Source organism: Ochlerotatus camptorhynchus, unplaced genomic scaffold (assembly GCF_037179485.1).
Source record: "Ochlerotatus camptorhynchus isolate MF236.1 unplaced genomic scaffold, CSIRO-AGI_Acam_v1.1 ptg000724l, whole genome shotgun sequence".
In the NCBI taxonomy this organism is placed as follows: Eukaryota; Metazoa; Arthropoda; class Insecta; order Diptera; family Culicidae; genus Ochlerotatus; species Ochlerotatus camptorhynchus.
The window spans coordinates 182,340-205,168 of NW_027041198.1; the positions used below are offsets into that span (position 1 = coordinate 182,340).

Sequence of the window (22,829 nt, forward strand, 5' to 3'; positions counted from 1 at the left end):
CATTTCCTTTATTGCCTTGTGGACGTTGCTCTTATCCTTGATGAAGTCATGGAGTTCATTGATCCTCCTCCTGACCTCCATCAATTTGGTCTTCCCAAGCTGCAATCCTTCTTGGGGTGTGCTACTGCTGGATTTCGGTGTGAAAACCTGGCTTAGCATAAGACCTAGCTCTCCTTGGTGTCCTTGCTGCTCACCTTGGGGCTTACTGCTGCCGTCGTCCTTCATATTTTTTTGGGTTTTCTCATTTTTTTCTTTTTTGTTTTTTTCTCCGTTTTTCTCCATTCTGTTGGGTCCCCCCTCCGGGCCGCTATCTCCACTCGTTGTATGTAGTCGCCTATCGTGATCCCATGGTTATCTATGCAAGCAGGGAGGCCATGCTAGGGTTGACACGGTCCTTCATGGGGGCCGTGTTCAGGGCCAGATCGGCGTAAGTCAGGAATGTTACATCTGAGTCTACTACTCACCAATCACCAATTGGTGACGAGTTTTGAACGTATCCGGAGGCCTGCCAAGGTTTTACCGGGACGGGGGCAGCCGCACTATTAGCCCACTCGCCATTTCAAGAAGGTGTCACCCTTCTTTACTTAGGGAGCAGAATAGCACGACTGTCAGCCCTGTAGCGTGGTATCCAATCCATTGTGCCGTGTCGTGTCCATAGTTCCATGCCGTATCTAGTATACCGTAATAAGAATCTTACTGGCGTCGATCCTAATGTGCCGGTTGGCACTCCTGCGGGTTGACGAAGCATTTCCTCGATCGCCGTGTTATGGTTACCGCGCCAGTGTTCGCGTCGCACCCCCTCACTTTGATATTGTCAGAAGGACAACATTGCCCAGGCTACACCACGGGGAGGTGTGAGGTAGGAACTTGTGAGGACCAGAGATAGGAAAAACGCTCTTCCCAGGTTGTCAATTCACCATTTGTAGCCCTCATCATCTTTGGCATTAGAGCCACACAAACGATTCCCGGTCCGGTCTAGGATATTTTCAAATTGGAACAATTCTCGACTTCCATGGGCATAGAGTATGATTGTATTTCCCACACAATTATACTAAACCAAAAAAGGTACAGACATCGAAAGCTCTCGATTAATAACTGTGGAAGTGTATCTTGAACACTAAGTAAAGAGCACACAATTAGCTAATATGCGATAAGCAATAAGTTTGAAATATAAAGAAGAAGAAAAAATAACGAGTCTGAATTCTATTCTTAGAAACTAGTCTTCTAATATTAAAGTCAAAATGATCACACACATTATTGAATAGTCTGCAACATCTGTCGAGTGGACTTTTATACCCATAAGCAATAAGCGGGAGTTCATCTAAGGTACGTGATTTCGGGAAAGAGCAGGCGGAACGCAATAAACACGGTGAACTTAATTGAAAATGAAAATGAACTATTTTAGCTGACGATCAATTGGGATGCCTTAACCATTGGGAGCGGAACAAGCTTGTGCACCGCTCTTTGGCACTCCTTCACTCCATGACGTACAGTCAAGGTTGCAAATACTCATTTCAGCTAAAATAATGTTTTTCGGAATAATAAAACCAAAAGATGGTATGATGGCATGTTTTACTTGTAACTTACAAGAAGAGGTTACAAAGTATGCGTTTGAAACATAAAACCTGTAAATTTTGCTTTCTATAAGTCACAATCAGCGATTTACTGATCGATGAGTGAGTGAGTGAGTGAGTGTGTTGAAAATCGCTGATCGTGACTCTCATGAAGTGAAATAAACAAGTTCAATATGTCAAACACATTCGTTGCAACCTCTTCTTGTATCCTACCAATTCAAAATATGATCATGGCATCTAATTATTTCATAATTAAAAAAAAAACATTGTTTTAGCTGAAATGAGTGTTTGCAACCTTGCGTACAGTGACGGTGCGAACAACCCCATATTGATATGGATGGGCAGCGACAATCCTTGCAAGCTCCCATGCCGCAGGTGGCGAGTTATCGTTCTTGATTAGTACCAGTTGTCCCGCATCCATATTATGCTGTACTGCTTGTCACCTGTTCCGAGGTTGAAGTGTGGCAAGACATCTGGTTATGACAGCAAGTTGAGTGGCTGATTGATGATGAAGTGTGCTGGCGTGAGGGCCTCGGAGGAGTCAGTCGATGTCGAAAACTGGCACAAAGGACGCGAATTCAAACATGCCTCGTATGTCCGACTTGTGTTCTCTAGCACCACTCGGAGATGCTTCTTCATAATCTTCACCGCAACCACGCAAATTCCTCTATATGGAGGGCGGATGGAGTCATGGAGTGATGAACGTCCATTTCACCTTCAAGTTCAGTAGGTACTGACTCACAGCTTGGTTAAATTGCAGGTGTTGCCGGATGTTTCGATTTGCACCTACAAAGTTTGATCCGTGGTCAGATCAGATTTCACGCTTGTGGATAAGTCTCAAACTGCTTCAATATCTCTGGTTTAGTGTTGCTATCATCAAAGTTGGCCCTGTGTGCCATCAGCATCGATGAAAGGAAACAAAGACTTGAGCTTGCTATTGCCTGAAAGTGGTGTGTATTTGGTCAGACAACCAATTTCCTTCTTGAAACAATCGTGTTGAGCTGCTCGTGCCAGCTCCAAGCAAGCGTAGTTAATTTCCTTAGGTGTGAGTGGTCCCTCCAGTCGATCTGTACTGTTTTGGTGATCCAGAGGATGTTTTTTCTTCCAACTGTTTCATCTTAGCATTCTTATTTGGTATGGTTCTGGTCCTATTAAATATTGAGATGATCCAAGTCTTGTTAACGTGTCGTCCATTCCCTTGTATTCCGTAGTGGCCTTATAGGTTCATTTTGTTTCGACTGACAAATTAAAGTGACATAGCACATTCACATGCAAGTTTAGAATTGCAGGTTGCTAATTTTAAGGTACACCCCTTTCTCTTGACCATTTGTCTCGATCAAACGGCCATTATACAGCTGACTAATCAGAATTTGCCCTTGGACTGTTTCATGCTGATGTAGTTGTATCTGTTTGCTTTTTGTTTTGTTTTTTACTCTTTCTTCTTCTTCTTCTTCTTCGCATTTAAAGCTTATTGCATATCGCATATTAGCTTATTGCGTGCTCTCAACTTAGTGTTCTAGATGCACTTCCACAGTTATTAATTGTGAGCTTTCGATGCCTGTACCATTTTTGCATTGGTATAATTGTGTGGCAAGTCCAATCATACTTCTATGCCCAGGAAAGTCGAGAAATTTTCGAACCCGAAAAATTCCTAGCCCGGACCGGGAATCGAACCCAGCCACCTACAGCATGGTCTTGCTTTGTAGATGCGCCTTTATCGACTGAGCTAAGGGAGGCCCCTTACTCTTTATTTGTTACAAATTCAAAATAAATTACATTTCATTTTAACCTATGTGCTCCAGTTACTACAGTAACTTACCAGCCTTAATTGTTATGATATATAATTACGAGTTCGTTCCTTAGGGGAACTTAAAAAATAAAGATTTATTTCACTAATTAAGTTTTACAAATCAAACTCTACTCTATCACTTCTAACTAAAGACTGCTCGATCAATTGGAATTATCCTTATTTAAAACCTACTCATTGCTTACTATGCTATTTACTATATACTACCGGCCTGCCTATGTGGAACGTCGTACGATCGGGTTGAAGTCCAGGTTTCCTGCTGACTGGGCTGTCGATGGTGGCTGGTGGTTGCTGGGTCCAAACTTTCTGCTGACGGTTACCGATGGTAGCCGTCGGTTGCTAGGTCCAAGTTGCTGACGGGTTGCTTCTATAGTCGCTATATTTATAGTCTGGCGGATAGAACTCCGATCTATCAAAAAGCGGATCCAATTCAATATATTGTATACCAACAATTGAAAAGGTACTATCAAATTTTATAAACAAAACGTTGATTATTCTTTCCTCGCCAATCGAACGCAAATTACCAGCATCATCGGGTAGGGGAAACCTTCCCCAACACAAAGATGGTGTTAGTTGGCGTAGGCGAGCCTTGAATCACGAGAAAAGGGTTTCCAAAGTTTTGTTCACAATAGCTGATGCACTACTTTCTGTTGTTGGTCGTGATTTGTTCGATTGGTTCCGCTATTTGACAGCTCAATTAGTTCCCGAGATTCTATCCGCTAGACTATAAATATAGCGACTATAGTTGCTTCGTGGTGGCTAGTGGTGTGTCTGTCGTATTGTAACTCCTCCGGGGGGTAGAAAAAGCGTGACCTCACGCGTCTTCGTTTGAGTTATCTGAGGATGATACAACTTTGGTTTCCTTCTTTGTGGTAAGATTGGTAATGATGCAACGAACACTTTGTCTGTAATGTATGAGAGCAAAAATGGCTATGGTTACGGTTAAGATTGTTGAGAGCGATATTCCTCCTAGTAGACTCCAGTTCCAGAGTTGATTGGTGAACTGCTTCAGGTAGACATGGTTGATCATCCTTCTGTTGGTTATGGTTTTGTTGTTCAGATACGTTAGATCCTCTTCTTCTAGTTGATGATGGGTTAATACATTGTGCAATAGCGCCTTGTATTATGGATAGTTGAACGGTCTCATTCAGAGACACAAACTGTAGATTTCCAAAAGTTATGTTGCAGTTGGAAAATTATATTAGAAGGTTACCATTAAGTACTCGATCATCAGGGCCGCAATCAGATTTTAATGTGTCTGATTTTGCGTTATTAATCAATAATAGGTTGACGTGCTTCTGTTTTGTTATCTTGTCTGGTTGTACAGTAGCTTTTCTTGTCCAAAATTAAGTTGGATATGCATTTATCTGAGTACTTACTTATGTTACTGCTATGTTGGACGTATTCGTTTGGTTTACTTGTTGTAAATAGTCCGTTTTTGCTTTTGATGAGGTGTGTGGGGTAGTGTTTTATCATAGAATTGTTGTTTTTGAGTGGGTGTACTTGTAGTATGGTTGATTCTTCCTTCTCTAGTTGTGGTACTCGTAGGATGTATAATAATGTCTCCCTGTTGACGGCTATTTCTGGTTGAACTAAGTTGAGTGCTTCGCTTGGTAGGTCTACGTGAATTCCTTGGTCTTCTAGTAATACTTTTATAATGTTGATCTCGTGTGCTGAGAGAAACTTGTTGTTAGTAACTGATACTTTTGTCCATAAGATCGCTTCCTGTACCTCCTCCAAAATTTTGTTAATCAAGTCTATGTTCATAATTGTGGTGATGGTCTCGATTTAATTTAAAATGATTGCATTCTCATTTTTACTCTCAATTACCTTGTTTACTGCATTTGTTAGGGATTGTAGTTTGTTCCCGAGCTGTTCGTTAATCTTGTATTGTTGGTTGTTGTTTTCTATCAGGTTATTCATGGTTGTGTTTATGATGTGCAGATCTTCCGCATCCGGGCTTCCGCTGATCCATTTCCAGGTTGTTCCAATTAGGTTCAGGCTTCTAACACTGCGATGTTTTAGTGGTAAACTGAATGAAATTAGAATACAATAGTTTTATTTTAAGCTTAACAATGTCTGATAAATGATTATTAATTTTTGTGTATGCTAGAATGGTTAAATAGTTAACAGTAGTCTCTAAGTTGGTTATATTTATAGGGTGAATAATGCTAATGCTGCCTAATTGAATTTTGCATGTACTGGATTTCAAAATCAAAATTGGTTGTTTGTTTAAATTTGTTATTTCTAATTCTTGAGCTTTTGAGATGCTCCCTAAAATGAAAACAAAGAGAAATATTATTCTAATCATCTTTATCGAGCAGTGTTGAATCTAAGCTTCTTAAGAGTTATTGTTATTTTGCTATCCGTATTTTGTTTTGCTTGTTAGGATACCCCAACTGGATTTAGTCACTTGGTGGAGTACTGAAACGAGAGGGTTTACTAATTAATTATTTTCATTCAAATTATTTACAAAGACGCTGAAATTCGAGAAGATATTTGGTTAGAATTATTTTAAATCTGTACTCCTTTCCTCGGATGGCCACTTATTTGGTTCTGGAAAAGGGAGGAAAATAATATGTTAATTTTGTTTTCTAATACGCTTGATTTTATTTTTGTTTCTTTTGACGTTTCTCTTAATTCCTACGATCTGTAGGAATTAAAAGAAACGTCAAAAGAAACAAAAATAAAATCAAGCGTATTAGAAAACAAAATTAACATATTATTTTCCTCCCTTTTTCAGAACCAGAGAGATCTTCTCATTATTCTTTAAACATTTGGTTTCTGTAAATCTAGGGTCCAGTTTTTTTCTAGTTATTTTTTGGATGTAAATATCCTTGTTTACGTCTATGTTTGGAGGAGCTTCTTTCTTTGAATTATATTTGGTCATTTTGTTAGCGGATTTATTCAATTGGTTCGAGACTTTTATGTACAAGTCTCTGGCTTCTTCGGCAATTTGTTTTGGGTTTACATTATTTCGTTGGTTAAAAACTATTTCATTAGGTGTGAATGACGTTGCCGAGTGTACTGAACTATTGTAAAGTGCTGTTACTATGGCTATGATTTCGGGTGACCTCATTTCATTAAATTTGTGTTTGTTGGTGTTAAATAATTCAATTATGGTGCTGTGTGTCTTTTCAATTTGGCCGTTTGACTCTGAAGAAGAGGCAAACTCTATGTCTGTACCTAGATTAGTTAGAAAAGTTTTTAGTTGAAGGCTTGTAAATGCGGCTTCGTGGTCACATATAATTTTCTTAGGAGCTCCGAAATTTCGAATATATTGTGAGAGGGCATTTTGGATGTCTGTTAAATTTCTGGATGGTATTTCTATTATTTGTAGATGTTTAGAGAAAGCGCAAATTAGTGCCAAGTAATTTTGTTTGTCGATTCCAAAAATATCCATGTGGACTCTGTCAAAAGGTGCTGTTTCAACTGGTCGGGGAGAAATTTTTATATTGTAAGGTTTACGTTCATATTTATGTTTGGCACAAATAGAGCAGGTGTTTACTACTTGTCTAATTTTGTTGGTCATTTTTGGAAAAAAAGTAAGACCTTTTTATATGATTTTCCATTTCTGATATTCCTCGGTGTGCTCGCTCGTGTTCTGTACGAACTATCAAATCTTGCCTCTCTATGGATGTAACGTCTTCGATCATATTTTGGGTTATTACAAAATGTGATTTTGATTGAGAAAAGTGTTCCCTATGCACTTCTTGTATTAGTTGAAGAAGGTTTTCGGGTGCGTGGATTGCAGTTTGATTTCCTGAACTATATTCTTTAAGACTAGAAGCTATTTTCTCCGAATCATATGATGTTGAGCATATAATAATTCTCCTGAAGTTTGGAAATGGGTTTTCTGTTAAAACACTGTTGAATGTTGCATGTCTAAAAATGATTTGATTTCGGTAATTGTTAATGGGTTTTTCTGTAAAGTGAATGAAGAAATCTTCGGATGTATTTGCAGAGTGAATTGTATCTGTTGATTCGTTGTCTGTCTCATTTGCATTTGTATCTATTTTGCGGCTCAATGCATCGGCGACTACATTTGTTTTCCCTGATCTGTAAACTACATCATAGTCGTAGTTTTCTAATTCCAAGCTCCAGTTAATTAATTTTAAATTTTTCTTGGAATTTTTTATTTAAATGAGTGGTTTATTGTCAGTTATTAATGTAAATTTATTGCCAACAAGGTATGGCCTGAATTTGTTAATAGCCCACATTATCGCTAATGCTGCCTTTTCGGTTGTGCAATAATTGGTTTCAGTGCTGTTGAGCGTTCGACTGGCGAATGCTATTGGTCTCTCTAATCCATCCTGTTTTTGGGATAATACCGCGCCTAGAGCATAGTTGCTCGCATCGGTGGTAAGAATGAACGGTAGTTCAAAATCAGGGTATGCTAGTATCTGATCTGAGGCGATTATTTTTTTTAATTTTGAAAAGGATTCATTGTATTCTTGGTCATTCAAATTTATATCCGTTCCTTTTTTAAATACTTTGTAAGAGGTTTAGTGATTTTGGAATAGTCCTCTATAAATCTTCTATAATAACCTGTTAACCCTAAAAACTGTTTAATTTGTTTCTGGGATGTGGGTAATTCCAATTCTAAAATTTTCTTTATTTTGTCTGGGTTTGTTTTTATCCCATTTTGAAAATTGTGGTACGTACCAATCGCCATTGTTTTCTGTTGAAATTGTAACAATGTGATTATACGTTTTTGTAGGGTTGGTAGGGAAGTATTTTTGAATGGTATGACTACTTCACTAATTTTTACTGTTTCGTCTTCGTAATTAATTATGGAATTCGTTTTTGCCAGAAATTCGGAACCTATGATTCCGTCAAAAAAGGTGTGAAAGGAAATTTCGTAAATTTTTTGAACGGGGATATTATGCCCTAAGAAATTGAATTTTCCTTTGCGGTTTATAGTATGTGTACCGGTTATATTTTTGATGGTGACCGGCTTAGTATTTTTTGTATTTTTAAGAATTCCAGTTCGAATGAGGTTCTTATTCGCACCTGTATCCAAAAGAAGTTTTATTCCTGTATTTGATAAAAGATATGGTAGAAAATTTATGTTTCCAGAGTTGTTTGAATAGCTTGGCAAAAATTTACTTCATTTTCATCATCAGATTCCGTCGAGCTTGAATCATTATTTACTTCGTTATTGTTTACATATTTTTTAGTGTTCAATGTTAACCTGCTGCGAATGGATGGGTCCACCTCCATTCTTTCAATGGGAAGGTTTTTTGCTCTCTCCCTTACATTATCATTGGCATTGTTATTAGTATTTTCCGAAGTTTTGTTGTCATTTTTTTGGAAATTTTGTTTGTTGGCCTTAGTAAAAAACTTATTTTCAGGTTTGCTTTCAGGTTTTCCATCCTATTAGCAGTGATCTGTTGCGACTTAAATTTGCATAAAAATGCATATGCGTCCTCAATGTCCTTTGGTCTAGCCGCTTGGACGTGGCCAAAATACGGGTCACGTAGCCCTGCGATAAATGCTGCTAATGCGTCTTCATCAATAAAGTAGCATATAGCGTCCCAATTGTTCTGATACCTGGGATTTTGTTTCGCCAAAATTTCTATACTATGCACAAGTTCCTTCGTTCTCTGGAAGTATCTGTGGATCGTTGTGTGTTCATTAATTTTATTTTGCCATAGTTGGCACTTGTAGGTCGACAGCTCTTGCCTGTCGCCAATTGCATTTGTGAGGAATTCTGACACCTCGTTGAAATCTTGTGGGTTTCCAGCAAGACAAAGTATATCTTTAGCTTTACCCTATATTTTATTCAACACCGCTGTGATGTACATTCTAAACTGTGTCTCTGAAACGTGAGGATGGAATGCCTCTAATGTATTTTTTGCTGTCGCTAGCCAAGCTGACAGTTGTCTCCTATTACCGTCGTATGTGGGCAACGACTTTATAGGGTCAGGTATTCTAAAAAGGTTTTCGAAATTGTTCGCTGTTACAGGTGGTGAAACGGCGTTTGTATTTGTTTGTACCGTAGCGGCGTTCACTTTCAAGCTCAGCTCATTGAAGCGCTGGTCTTGCTGGCTCTGCCGCTCAGAAATTTGTTGTATGTTAGCTAAAATTTGTTGTAATTGAACATTTAGTTGGTCCATGGTAGACTGGTTACTTTCGTTACAATTGATATTTAACTTGTCCAAAAGAGGAAGTGCTGTTTTCAGAGATACGTCTGATTGAAACTTTCTTCGGTATCAGATTGTTTGCCTTGAATAAATAGATTTTTGGCTTTTTTCAAAGTTAAAAACTTTGAATTTTTTGGAACTTTCGGCATTCACTTCTCGTGATAGGCCTAGAAAGGTTTCTTTTTTTGTAATTTTTTTTTAATTTTCAAAGTGTCTATCTTGTAGTGCACTCTGACTACCTAAAGAATCTTGTAGTGTTCTTTAGAGACGTAACAATGTTTTTCAAATTGTTGCTACGATTTTCTACCCATGGAGTCTATCTTGTAGTGCTCTATGGGGACGTATGTACACAAAGTCAAAATAAAATACGGTTTTGCTGTCGTGAGCGTTGGCCCAGGAGAAACGTTGGCAATACTCTGCAGGTGATTAGAAGGGGGATCCTCAACTCGATTTAGCGGCGGCTGCCTTCAGCTAACGATGCTTTTACGCGGAATCACTAAAATTCACTTTTCACTTCATGAATAACCACTGTTCTAATCTTCCTTTTCTCAAGGCCTACTCGACTGCGCCAATTACGAGTTTGTTCCTTAGGGGAACATAAAAAAAGATTTATTTCACTAATTAAGTTTTACAAATCAAACTCTACTCTATCACTTCTAACTAAAGACTGCTCGATCAATTGGAATTATCCCTATTTAAAACCTACTCATTGCTTACTATGCTATTTACTATATACTACCGGCCTGCCTATGTGGAACGTCGTACGATCGGGTTGAAGTCCAGGTTTCCTGCTGACTGGGCTGTCGATGGTGGCTGGTGGTTGCTGGGTCCAAACTTTCTGCTGACGGTTACCGATGGTAGCCGTCGGTTGCTAGGTCCAAGTTGCTGACGGGTTGCTTCGTGGTGGCTAGTGGTGTGTCTGTCGTATTGTAACTATATATCTAGGTGTTTTTACATTGTTCCTGCCTTGGCAATTCAGTAATTTGAACAGGTTTTTTTTAAACCTGCATGTCAGTGTAACAATTGATATCTTAAAACTAAAAACTAAAACTAAATCTTATCTAAGTATAAAGGGAATTAATCGTTGCAATTGAGGATTGCAACGATTTTTGCCTGAAATTATTAATTATTTTGTTGGACATTTGTTCTAAAGTCTCAACATTCGAAATTCTATGTACCTCGGTAGTACTGTACCAGGAAGGCAACTTCAATATCATCTTCAGAACTTTGTTCTGAATCCTTTGAAGTGCTTTTTTCCTTTCCAACTAGACCATATTGGCACAGCGTAAAGCATGGCCGGTCTAAAACTTGTTTAAATATTAGAAGTTTATTCGTCAGGCAAAGTTTGGATGTCCTGTTTATAAGAGGATACAAACATTTTATATATTTGTTACATTTGGCTTGAATGCCCTCAATGTGATCTTTAAAATTTAATTTTTGGTCAAGTACTAATCCAAGATATTTCACTTGGTTTGACCAGGAAATTGGAACTCCGTTAATATTGACTATGTCACTACTACTAGGTTTCAAAAAGGAAACTCTAGGCTTATGTGGAAATATTATAAGTTGATTTTTGGAAGCGTTGGGAGAAATCTTCCATTTTTGTAAATAAGAAGGTAAAATATCTAAACTTTTTTACAGTCTGCTGCAAATAACACGAAGACTTCTTCCTTTAGCGGAAATGCCTGTGTCATCGGCGAGCAAAGATTTGTGGCAACCCTGAAGCAAATGAGGGAGGTCCGAAGTGAAAATGTTATACAATATAGGTCCAAGAATGCTACCCTGAGGAACTCCTACTCTAACAGGTAGTCGATTAGATTCGGAATTTTGATAATTTACCTGCAGCGTTCTGTCAGTTAAATAATTTTGAACTTATTTCATAATATAAAGTGGAAAATTCAACTTTTTCAATTTAGCAATCAAACCTTCATGCCAAACACTGTTGAATGCTTTTTCTATGTCTAGAAGAGCAATTCCAGTTGAGTAGCCTTCAGATTTGTTTGAATGAATTAAATTGGTAACTCTTAAGAGTTGATGAGTAGTTGAATGCCCATGGCGAAATCCAAACTGCTCATCTGCACAAATTGAGTTCGTATTGATGTGAAGCATCATTCTATTTAAAATTATCTTTTCAAAAAGTTTACTTATTGAAGAAATCAAACTTATTGGACGGTAGCTAGAAGCTTCAGCTGGATTTTTATCCGGCTTCAAAATTGGAACAACTTTTGCATTTTTCCATTTATCAGGAAAGTACCTATGCCAAATCAAAACATCTGTTAAATAATTTTACTAAGAAAGACAAGTTACTCTCTGGGAGTTATTTTTTATGAGAATATAGAAAATTCCATCATCACCTGGAGCTTTCATATTATGAAACTTTTTAGTTATAGACCTTACTCCGTCCGGAATCATCAAAAATATTTTCCCAAGAGAAAATATTCAGATAATTAAGAGAAACCTGATTCTCAATAGGACTAGTAAAACCAAAACTGAAATTATGGGAACTCTCGAATTGCTTAGCAAGCTTCTGAGCTTTTTTTTTCCAAATTTGTGATCGTAATTTAACCACCTTCTTTAAGTGCTGGAATAGGCTTTTGAGGTTTTTTCAAAATTTTTGTGAGTTTCCAAAAGGGTTTTAAACTCGGGTCTAATTTAGAAACATTATTTTCAAAAGTTTTGTTACTCAGGGCAGAGAATCGCTTTTTAATTTCTTTTTACAAATACCGCCAGATTACTTTCATGGCAGAATCGCGTGTTCTTGTTGATATTGTTTCTTACGGACATTTTTATGACGGATCAACAGCTGAAGATCGTCGTCTATTATAATTGAATCGAATTTTACCTCGCATTTTGGTACTGAGGCAGTTCTTGCTTCAACTATAAAAGTAATCAGAGATTCAAGAGCAAAATTAATTTCATCTTTGGTATGCAACGGAATGTTTGGATCGAAGTTATATTCCATAAATGTTCGATATTGCTCCCAATCAGCTCTATGGTAATTGAAAGTAGAGCTGTTGGGATTACAAATTGTTTCTTGGGATATTTCAAAAGTTACTGGAAGGTGATCAGAACCGAAGAGCATGGGTAACCAATTGGCTACAAAGTTGACATGAATTAGTTAAGACCAAATAAATAGTTGAAGGATTTCTTGCTGAAGAAAAGCATGTTGGGCTTAGAATATAGAATAGAGTAATAATCTGCAGAACAATCATCAAACAGAATATTACCATTGGAATTGCTTTAAGCATTATTCCATGAGCGGCGTTTTGCATTAAAATCACCAATAATGAAGAATTTAGACATATGACGGGTAAGTTTCTGAAGGTCACCCTTGAAAAAATTCTTTTGCTGGCCTACGCATTGGAATGGCAAACAGGCAGCTATAAACGAAAGTTGTCCAATTTTTGTTTCAATAGAAACACCCAAAGTTTCAAACACTTTGGTTTCAAATGAAGAAAGAATTTTATGTGTAGATATTGGCACATCCCTGGTTGCAACTGACATTCAGAGAGAGTGCGAACGATGGATGGTTCTCCCAGCAGCTGGTGAAATTCATGGTTCATTTACCTCCTCCATCTGCACTCCACCGTAGATGATCCACAACACCTGCCATTCAAAAACACCAAGAGCACGTTACTCCTTCTCGAGCATAGTCCATGTCTCGTGGCCGTAGAGGAGCATCTGCGCCTTGCATATAGTCAATTTCGTGCGGCGGCGAATTGTATTCGACGGAAGCGTCCTCCGGAGTCCAAAGTAGGCACGATTCGGTCACCAGTGAGCCCAAATACACGAACTCGTCGACCACCTTGATTTCGTCACCGTCAATCTGAACTCGGAGTGGGAGGCTAATATTATCTTCCCTAGAACCTCTTCCTCCCAACGCCACCACAGGGTCCATAAAGACGATCATTTCTATGAATGGAATAATTTGCGTCCCTCTTAACCTTATGGTCAGGTTTAAGGAACGTTTCAATTATAACTCGTCTTCATTATCTTTAAGAAATCGAGCATTCCAATTTAGAATATATGAGAATATATAATGCCAAAAATCAATTACTGAATTTCAAAGTCATGACAATATTGTTTGCAAATTTTACTCCAGTTTGAATAGCATCAAACATGGAGTTAGATTTAAGCATATCAGTAATCATGTCAATTAATGATTTCTGTAAAAAGTCCATTTTAGAAGCAGTAATGTTCCTGAGTCAAAATGTTCAAAATGTCCGTTAGAATTACGTTGGTTAGAATTTTTATTTCTACCCGTTGCAATAGCAGCATTGGTAGCTCCATTGACTCGCTGAACATTGTTAGCAGCGAGGGGAGTAGGTATAGATGACAAATTTGAAGCAGGGGTGATATTTGTACCTACGGGTACGAATATAGAATTTGTTCCTCGCTGACCCTTGTTAACAGCAGAGGAATTTGTACTTGGTCGGGAGGGTGGAGCGTTTCCTACCTGTCCCTTAGAACGAGATTGTAGGATCGCTTTGCGAGTCTTACATTCCCAAAAATTGGATTTGTGGTTTTCACCACAATTTGAACAGTTAAATTTCTTAGGATCTTCCTTCACAGGACAGTTGTCCTTTGCGTGAGAGGAATCACCACAATTCATGCATTTAGCTGGCATGTAGCAATTTTTAGTTCCATGACCCCATGCCTGGCATTTACGGCACTGGGTGATGTTTTGGAAATTTCCTCCAGTCTTCCTGAAGTGTTCCCATTTCACTCGGACATGGAGCATAAGGCTAGCTTTTTCTAAGGCCTTAAGATTGTTTAGTTCACTACACACAAAAAATAATCGTTAATAATTAAAAAAAAAACCATTGGTAAAATTAAAAGTTAGCGTTGGTTCTTTTTGGTATTTAGCATTCAAAACTAAAGTCCCCTAACTAACTGTCAATTCAACTTTTAAAAGTTGAAACTTTCAAATCGAATTGTAGAACTGTCAAACTGAAAACCTATAGTTTTTAAATTGACGTGTAACAAATTTTAATTCAAATGATAAGCATTTTAATCGCAATTACATACGTTTTTATCTTAAATGTAAATTAATTTTAAATCAATTACATTTATTTTTCAAAAGAAATAACCAGAGAAATTCCTTTTATTCTAATTTATTTTCAAAGCAGCAGAAGTGACGCTCGCGATGCTTTTACAGTATGAATTGTATTATTTTACAGATTGTTGATCAAAGCTGGAATAATTTGCTCCTGACGGACTCGGTGTGGGGGTACTTGAATGAAAGTGGCATCTTGATCGGGGTGGGAGTCGAGGTGGGAGTAACCTTCCTTTCTGGCAAGACTGAGGCTCCTGAAAATTAAAACATCTCAATTAGAACAATATGAAATTCATTGAAAATTATACCAAATTACCGTCAATTCCAGCACGCCATCATTGCCTCCATGTTATGATAGAGTTTATGTTTCATCTATGTTTGCTTCCCTCCGTTGGCTGCTTTGACGATCACCTGCAATCCGATGAAAATGAATTAGCGGTGGCGTACCACTTTTTGGGAACCGATTTCAGTTCGAAAGAGATACCGACGGAAGAGTAATGTGGAAACGTAGAAGACACAGTAATATGGTTTATTTTTCACGCTTTCAAATTTAGAGGCAAACGAAGGTCAAGTGATGCCAAAATCTTCGCAATGACGAGGAAATTTTGAAAGATCTGCGACTTTTATTTAAAAAAAAATAACTTTTGAAATTACAAGTTGAAATTGAAAGAAACACTTTTAATGTTTTGATTTTGTATATTTTCGTTGTTAAAACTACGAAATTGGAGAAACTTTTAAATTGAAGTTTCATTATTTTGATAGGAACAATTTTTGTTCTTTGTGTGTAGAGTTGAAGTGAACTAAATAAAAATCATTAGAATCGCCAGGGCGGGATTTCATTTTCATTTTGATTACTTGAAGTGGCTAAACTCCAAGTAATTTTGCCAGTTCATCTTTGATCTGATCCAGGGATTCACCACTGGGCAGTTCTTTCATGACAACCTAGAATACACGTTCAGTTTTGGTGACGTAAGTAAAAAAAATTGTGTTGCTTCTCAGTAAGATACTTGAGAAGACATTTATATCCGTCCAAGGTTTCACCTTGGCCAACACGGCATTCATCCCGACGTCCAATTTGTAGTGAAAACTTAACTTTCACGAAGTTCAAAAGTTCCATGCGAAGAGCATGGAAATCGGAAGTGGTTATCACAATAGAGGGAATCTTTTCCTTCTTGGCATTAAGCCGGGAAAGTTTACTAGAATTTTTCTTGGATGATGGATCATTCTCATCATCCGTGAGCAAATCAAATTGATTGCTTAAATTAATTTCATCATAAGGAGGATCAAGAGTTTGCCCTTTTTATTTGCGCTTAGTAAATTTTTAAAAATGGCGGCAGTAAATTTTTAAAAATGGCGGCAGTAAATTTTTTATCCAAATCGACTTCCAAGCAGATTACTATCCGAATCTTAAGGGATCGAAGAGGAATTTTCCAAATCGATATCCAAGAAGGATTACCTCGGGTACGGTCCAAACAAGGATCGAAGACGAATAAGAGTTGAACAAGGTAGAAATTTTACAGGTTGAGCACTGAAAAGTGCTGTTTAAATTTGTTGTAGCTTTAGGTAGTAGTAACACTTCCTTCAGCTAAAAGCAAATAGATCCGCACGGCAAGAGAGCACGATGCGGACTGTATCTGTTTGCTCTTTTTGTCTTTCTATCAAAATATACCTTGAGCTTGATGTACAATTATATTTTTCCTTACACGATCTCTCCCTAACTCGATCTCTTCCTAACCATATTATATAACCAAAAACAATCGACCTTTTCATACAAGCTTTGTCTTGACTTCCCCAAGGGGCCCCAGGCTACTTCAAAAGCTCAATATCGAGTTAGGGAAAATTGACTGTATATAATTGATACAAACGTATAATAATTATCCTGTATAACAATTCAAAAATCTGCATTGTATCTACAATATGTTTTGAAATTCTGTATATTTTTTGTATTAGCTTATTATTGAATTTTAAATACCTGTAGTTTATTTGTATTCTCTATCATGTTTGAATTGGTATCTATAAATCTGATATATATAATACAGCTGGTAGCTCTGGATGGAATATTCTCCCTAAACCCTATTATGATTTGTCCCAGCTCAACGTTATTGCGAAAAAATAATTCGAGCACGTTGCTCTTCGTTTAATTCTCTAATCTGCAGCAAGGAATACCACAAATGAGACCTATGATGGGGAAACCATTGGCCGGCGTGGCACAACCACCACAACAAGTCGTGATTCTTGGTCAACCAGGGCTAGTACAGAATCAACCCCAACAACAGCAACAGTCAGTGGCAAACACAAATGTACATTTGGACCCATTTGGAGGACTTTAAAAATAATCACAAATAAAGTTCGTATGATCTTCTTCATTACAATGAATGCTATGTAATTATTAACCAGAAAAATTCTCAAATAATAACACTGAGGGAACCGATAAGTATATTTAATATTTATAGAATGTCGTTTATGAAGTTAATGTAAAATTGTAAAATGAAGAAAATGTTTAATAAACGTTAAAAGAAAAATATATCTGTCAGTGAATGTTGAACATACAGATGTGAATGAATACATAACGACAATATTATTCATATCTAGGTTTGAATTGCAACTAATAATAATTTCATCTCAAATTTTCAATAGTCTATAGATCAATAAAAGTTTCAAACCAGAAAAATTCCTTTAATTTTGCTATTCATAACTAATTTTGAAACGCGTTGTGATTTGTGATTGAAAATAGTTTTTAATTACAGTTTAATTTAAAAAGCTCATATAAATGTGTTCGGTAATTGATCAGTCGTAGGGTACAAAGGGGCAAGATTGCCACCATGGCAAGATGAGCACCCTTAAATCTAACATAATAAGTCCTGCATTTTTGAGAACTGCATCACGTACCCTTAAAACAATGATTCTTAAATGCAACGTTCCGAAAATGATTGAGAAACATTCAATAACTACCGATAAATTTCCGAAAATATGCCGGCGAAAAAAAAAATCCTTTGAATTTGCTATATCCCTTTTTTGTTTCATTCGTTACAACTTTGAATTAATGTTTCAACTTCGCGCTGGTATTATATTTTGATAAACTAAGGAATATAATTCTTGAAAACTTTAACATGTCATATAAGAACAAATATTGCTATGCAGCCATTCCATAGCAAAACGGTATAGTGGTTCTCACAATTTCGTTAAAAATGGTAGTTTTGTTCCTTATGGCAAAATATTAGACCCGTATTTTTTTTATTTTGTCATTAGGATGACCATTTCCATGTTAGGGTGGTCCAAAAAATCGATATAAAAAATTGAGATTTTGTATTTTTTTTTATTTATTTTTTATTGCTTGTCAATGGATAAAATATATACCCCAATGACAGATAACTATATCAAAGCTTATATATTTTTATTTATTTTTTATTATAGACACTTAACATCTAATGGTGCATTCATGTCTCGAAATAAGTAATTAAAATGTATTGTTCAAATTGGTATCTTTGGAAGGCTATTAGTTTTTTCTCTTCTTCCGCATCGTTACGTAGTACTGTTTGCAGACAAGAAGGGTCAATGTTGTATTTTGCACGAGCAGATTTTGATTTTTTACATGCTCAAATGTTTTTAAAAAAATCTGAATTTGATGCCATTTGTAATAATAGCATGCTATGGTCCATAAAGACATGTTTAAAAAAAAATCTGTATTTACACCAAAAATTGTGATTTTTTAAGTATGTCGTTTTATTACCTATAGCTTGAAACGGATAATGTGATTGAAATCAAGTCGATATATTGTATCGTTGTCGAGAAATCGTTAAAAACGTACTGTGTAAATCGCAAAAACCGTGTAAAAAAACCGCGTAAAAAAAACCGTGTAAAAAAGATTTCAGTGTATGTCGAACGTTTATGACGGTGCGGCAGCATTCACATACGGGTAGGTCTGTTCTATTGATCAGGCACTCGTGGGTAAGTCTGGTATGTCCGATCCTTAACCGGGTTAGGATCCGTTGGTCTTCTGGATTTTTTGTGTCATTAATGGTAAATTTTATCTCACGGAGCTTAACATCCCGTGATGTATGACAAAGATGGTCCTGAGTAGTTCCACATAGATTCGCAAATCGTTTCGGATCGATGTTTATAGAATTACTTGTTATTTTACACAGTTGTTCATTACTGTCCAAAATGTAATTTTACACATTTGGTTCCCTAGTTTTGTACACGACTAACACTTGAAAAGGGCCTATGCAAAAATGATACGCATCAATAGAAAAAAATATATCTCGCGACCGATTTGTTTGATCGAGATGGTGTCTTGCGCGAAGTTGCGGACAAGTATTGTGCCTTTCAAGAAAAAATATAAACTGTAAAAAATTATTTTGTTATTTACAAAAAAAAAAAAATCAAAATTATAAAAAAAAAATTAAACTACTCAAATTACATTTTTTTTATATTTATATTGTTGTTCACGATAGCGAATTTTCTTGGCTTAACCATCGTCGCCTAGCATCGCGTCACTCAACAACCATTCTACAAAGCAAAGCCGGTACGACGTCTATTCTATTTCCTTTCCCTTTCCTCATTCCTTTCTGTAACACACACACACACTAACCCCGAACAGACCGCGGGAGATCGGTCACCCAAGCTAACACTTTTTTTTGTACACCGCAAATCAAACGACGTTCCTGATTGGTGGACCAATCGAACGAGCTGTTGTATCGCAACGAATTTTGTTTCAACGAACGATATTTCTAGACTAACATTTGAAAGGGGCGGAAGAGCTAAAATGTAAACAAACCATATTTTGCCACATATAGAGAGAATAGTTCACAAACTACTCGGTAAATACGAAAAAGTAGAAGAAAATATCATTCAAATTATCAAAAACGTTTCTTCTTACATGGCGTATTTCCAACTTTCAAATCTATGATAAATCTGGTTGTTACGCCTTGCACCAGAACTACGAATTATATGGTTTTAATATGCCAAATGTTTTGATTCTGTAGTATCTAGTCACGCCCGATTCATTTGAAATGCATCCGATTGATAGTTCACGTTTAAACAACGAACAAAAAGCAGACCAAAAAATCTCCGGGCGTAATTCCACTCTCACAAAATTTGCGAACGAAGAACCAAGGCGGAACAACAAACAAAAAATCCCGAGGGTGTACTTCCACGGCGTATCACCAGTGTTGGCAGTTCAAAGGGAGGAAGATCTGGGGGGTAACAACATGTATGAAATTATCAGGGCGTATGATGTTTTCTTCTCAATTTCACGACAAAGAAAACTTTTTTTGAGTTTTTAGTGATGCACGATGATAGATTACACTATTAACTATATGTCAAGCTTATAAAATCAACCAGAAAATGGAAAGTCGTGAAATAGGATTAATTTTTAGGTCAACAAAATTCAGAAGCGATTTTCTCGATATGGTCATTTTGGAATTACGCCCTTTTCAAATGTTAGTCTAGATTTAAGGAAGTGTTGTCTAGAAGAATAAGATATAAGTAATTTGTATTCTATACAGTGTAGAATAAATTGAAACAGCAAAGAAACAGTGTTGAAGTTCTTTCAAACCAGAGCCTTGGGGAGTGCAGCTATCTGCTGCTCGTCTTTGTCGCCGAATTGAACTGTTGCAAATTGAGTTCTGCACTGCTGCTGCTGATTGATTCCGTATCCGCTTGGAGGACCTTTCACTGCTTTGTAGTTCTATAGTTTCTGGCTGAAGCTGCTATTTTGCCACAGTTCCTCGCTACTGTTCCGCCTTGAAAGAGTTTAGCTTTAGTTCTTTTCTTTTTAGGGACAGTAGACGATTGAAGGGTATAAATAGTTCAGCGCCAGTGATGATTCCTCGAAAGGTCCTCTGAGCCGTTCGAAATTGGTGCTGGTGAATATCGAGCATCCAGTACCCCGCTGTCCCATCGTAACGTTGGCTAGTGGAGCCAACAATTGTAGTTTAGATAAAGTGCTACTTATTGACAATGTGCGTTTGCTGGGCAACTCATAAAGAAAAAGTGCTATTTTCCAAAATACTACCTACAGTTATAGAATGTCTTAGAAATGGTGTTATCATTAAAACACATTAAATTTACAACAAAAAAGCTCATAATGCTCATCCCTCCCCATGGACATGGAGGTTGACGGTACTGAAGCAAAGGGTTATGTTTAATTTCTTTATATTTGCAACGATGATGATTTCCTATAGTGACACATATCACCTTCTTAATGCTTCAGTATGCCTGAAACGATTAATTCTTGGTTGTTAATAGAACTTCCTTGATGAAATCGGCTGCTTCATGCAGACTGAGCAATTCTGATTATAGTATCAGATTTGTTCTGTATACAGAGGAACTGGGAGGGCTTATTAGAAACTTCTCACCAATAAAATAATGCTCTTCTAGTAAATTGTGCATACCACTTTATTAAAATTTTATTTTATTTTAGCATGTTATTTTTGTTACAGTCAATTGGCATTAGCATACGATACAACAGATTTAATATTACTTGCTCGTTTTTGCGTAAAATAATCAATAATACCATTGAAAGTTTTTTCAAGTTTTTGTGATCTGATAGATTTCCCAGTTTGGTTAGAAGTTTCGAAGCCAACACATGTCCACAGGCCTAATAGAAAGATAGACAGAAAAAGTGTATCATGAAGAATGGTTGCTTGCAGGGTTGCTTCCACTCACTTGCTATAGATGAGTGATTTTCGGAGTTTTGAATTCGTTAGATGTTGTAATGGGGATTTGTGTTTGTTGGATACGGGAAGAGATTAGAGAGCGGGTGTTTTACGCATAGGGTCTGTCAGTTTCGCTTTCAGAGAGAATTTCTTTTTGAGATTTTAGTAGTCACGTTTTGTTTGTAGTTTATATTTTATTTATTTCATGTAATTATCGTAAATAATATTTATTCAATAATAGATAATTTATCCATATACTCAATAATATATTTACGAATGACTATAATTTGGATACCTAACAATTGGACAGAATCACTAGCAATAATAGGTTGCGGAGTGTTCGCCTTCGAAAAGATCGAAAGACATTAAATTGGAGGCGGATTCTGGTACGGAATTACAGGCTGCGGTTTTGAGCAACTTATCGTCATAAAATGAAAAATTACATTGAGGTAGTAGTCAACAAATGTGAATAGTAAGTTAGATATTTTATGGTATGAACTTTTGCAACGATTTTTTTATCGCGGTTAAAACTAGGAGATGAGGAAGAAATATAATCATTTGGTGCAAACACACAAACGCACACACCCACACACTGATACACAAACACATAATGACATTAGACAAGAAAACATCCAGATATTAAAAATGACGTATGAAATGAGAAGAAGACATAGACAAAGACAGACCAGCGATTACCGAACCATAAAGATTTTCAAGAAGATTATGTTTAATCAAGATCGTGAATCCGGTGTTTAATTGGTCACCATAGACTAATCCGTAGTCACTTGAACATTTTTCTCATCAACCCCGATCATTGCAATCCTACGGGGATAAAAAAAAAACAAACAAAAAAGCTCATAATGCTCATAATTGCCCAAAGTTGTTATTTTCGAGATACTCTGAGGTTAAAATTCACTTAACGCATAATTTGAGCAATTATCACCCCTTTAAGATGTTGTTCGTGAGTGTTTAACCTTGAAAAAATTTTTTTACGAAAAGCCCAATCCATTTCCTTAAACTTTGCAGTTCACAGTTCCAGACCATCCACCATCTAATTCTTCATTGATACCTAGCCACTTGGTAAGAATATTTATTTCGGTAGTAAAAACTGATATTTTAAAGAGCTACTCAAGCATATCTTCATCAGTCACTAACAGTAAGCAGTCTAAGTCGTTATCTGTGGAAAATAGAAATAGTTTGAAGGACGGTGATTCAGTGCTGTTATACAAAGTTTCGTTTCTGTTAAGGTAAGCTTGTTATTCAATATAAATTCTATACGAACATAAGTTAAATGTATATAAAAAATAAGTATATTTATATTTTTACTTTTTTTTTCAGCGTTCACCAGTACAAAGATATGGATAACCGATTTGTTATTTGTATTCAACCGATAAAAAATGATGATGTAAGGTGTATAAAAAAGGATCTGGGAATTCTTTCAGAAAATACCAAACAGAACTTGAACACGATTGGATATTCCGGGGATACAATGAATTCCAATTTACGCATCTGCGGAAAAGAGGTGAAAACCAAATCATAGCTAAAAACTCGGAAACTGTTGTTGGAAGGGTTTTGAGTTTTGCAACA

At 36.7% G+C, this 22,829-nt stretch overlaps 1 protein-coding gene across 3 annotated transcripts in view; it reads left to right on the forward strand.

Moving 5' to 3' along the window:
- Positions 1–17,250, forward strand: part of LOC135714789 (phosphatidylinositol-binding clathrin assembly protein LAP-like) — a 123,783-nt gene extending 106,533 nt beyond the window's left edge. Inside the window, exon 10 of one of the 3 annotated variants that reach the window (XM_065238157.1) lies at positions 16,740–17,250. In XM_065238157.1, coding sequence (XP_065094229.1) covers positions 16,740–16,913 — 174 coding nt within the window. In that variant the 3' untranslated portion in view covers positions 16,914–17,250. The remainder of the gene's footprint in view (positions 1–16,739) is intronic. The other 2 variants (XM_065238158.1, XM_065238159.1) reach the window with 2 other exon arrangements.
- Positions 17,251–22,829: the final 5,579 nt, after the last annotated feature.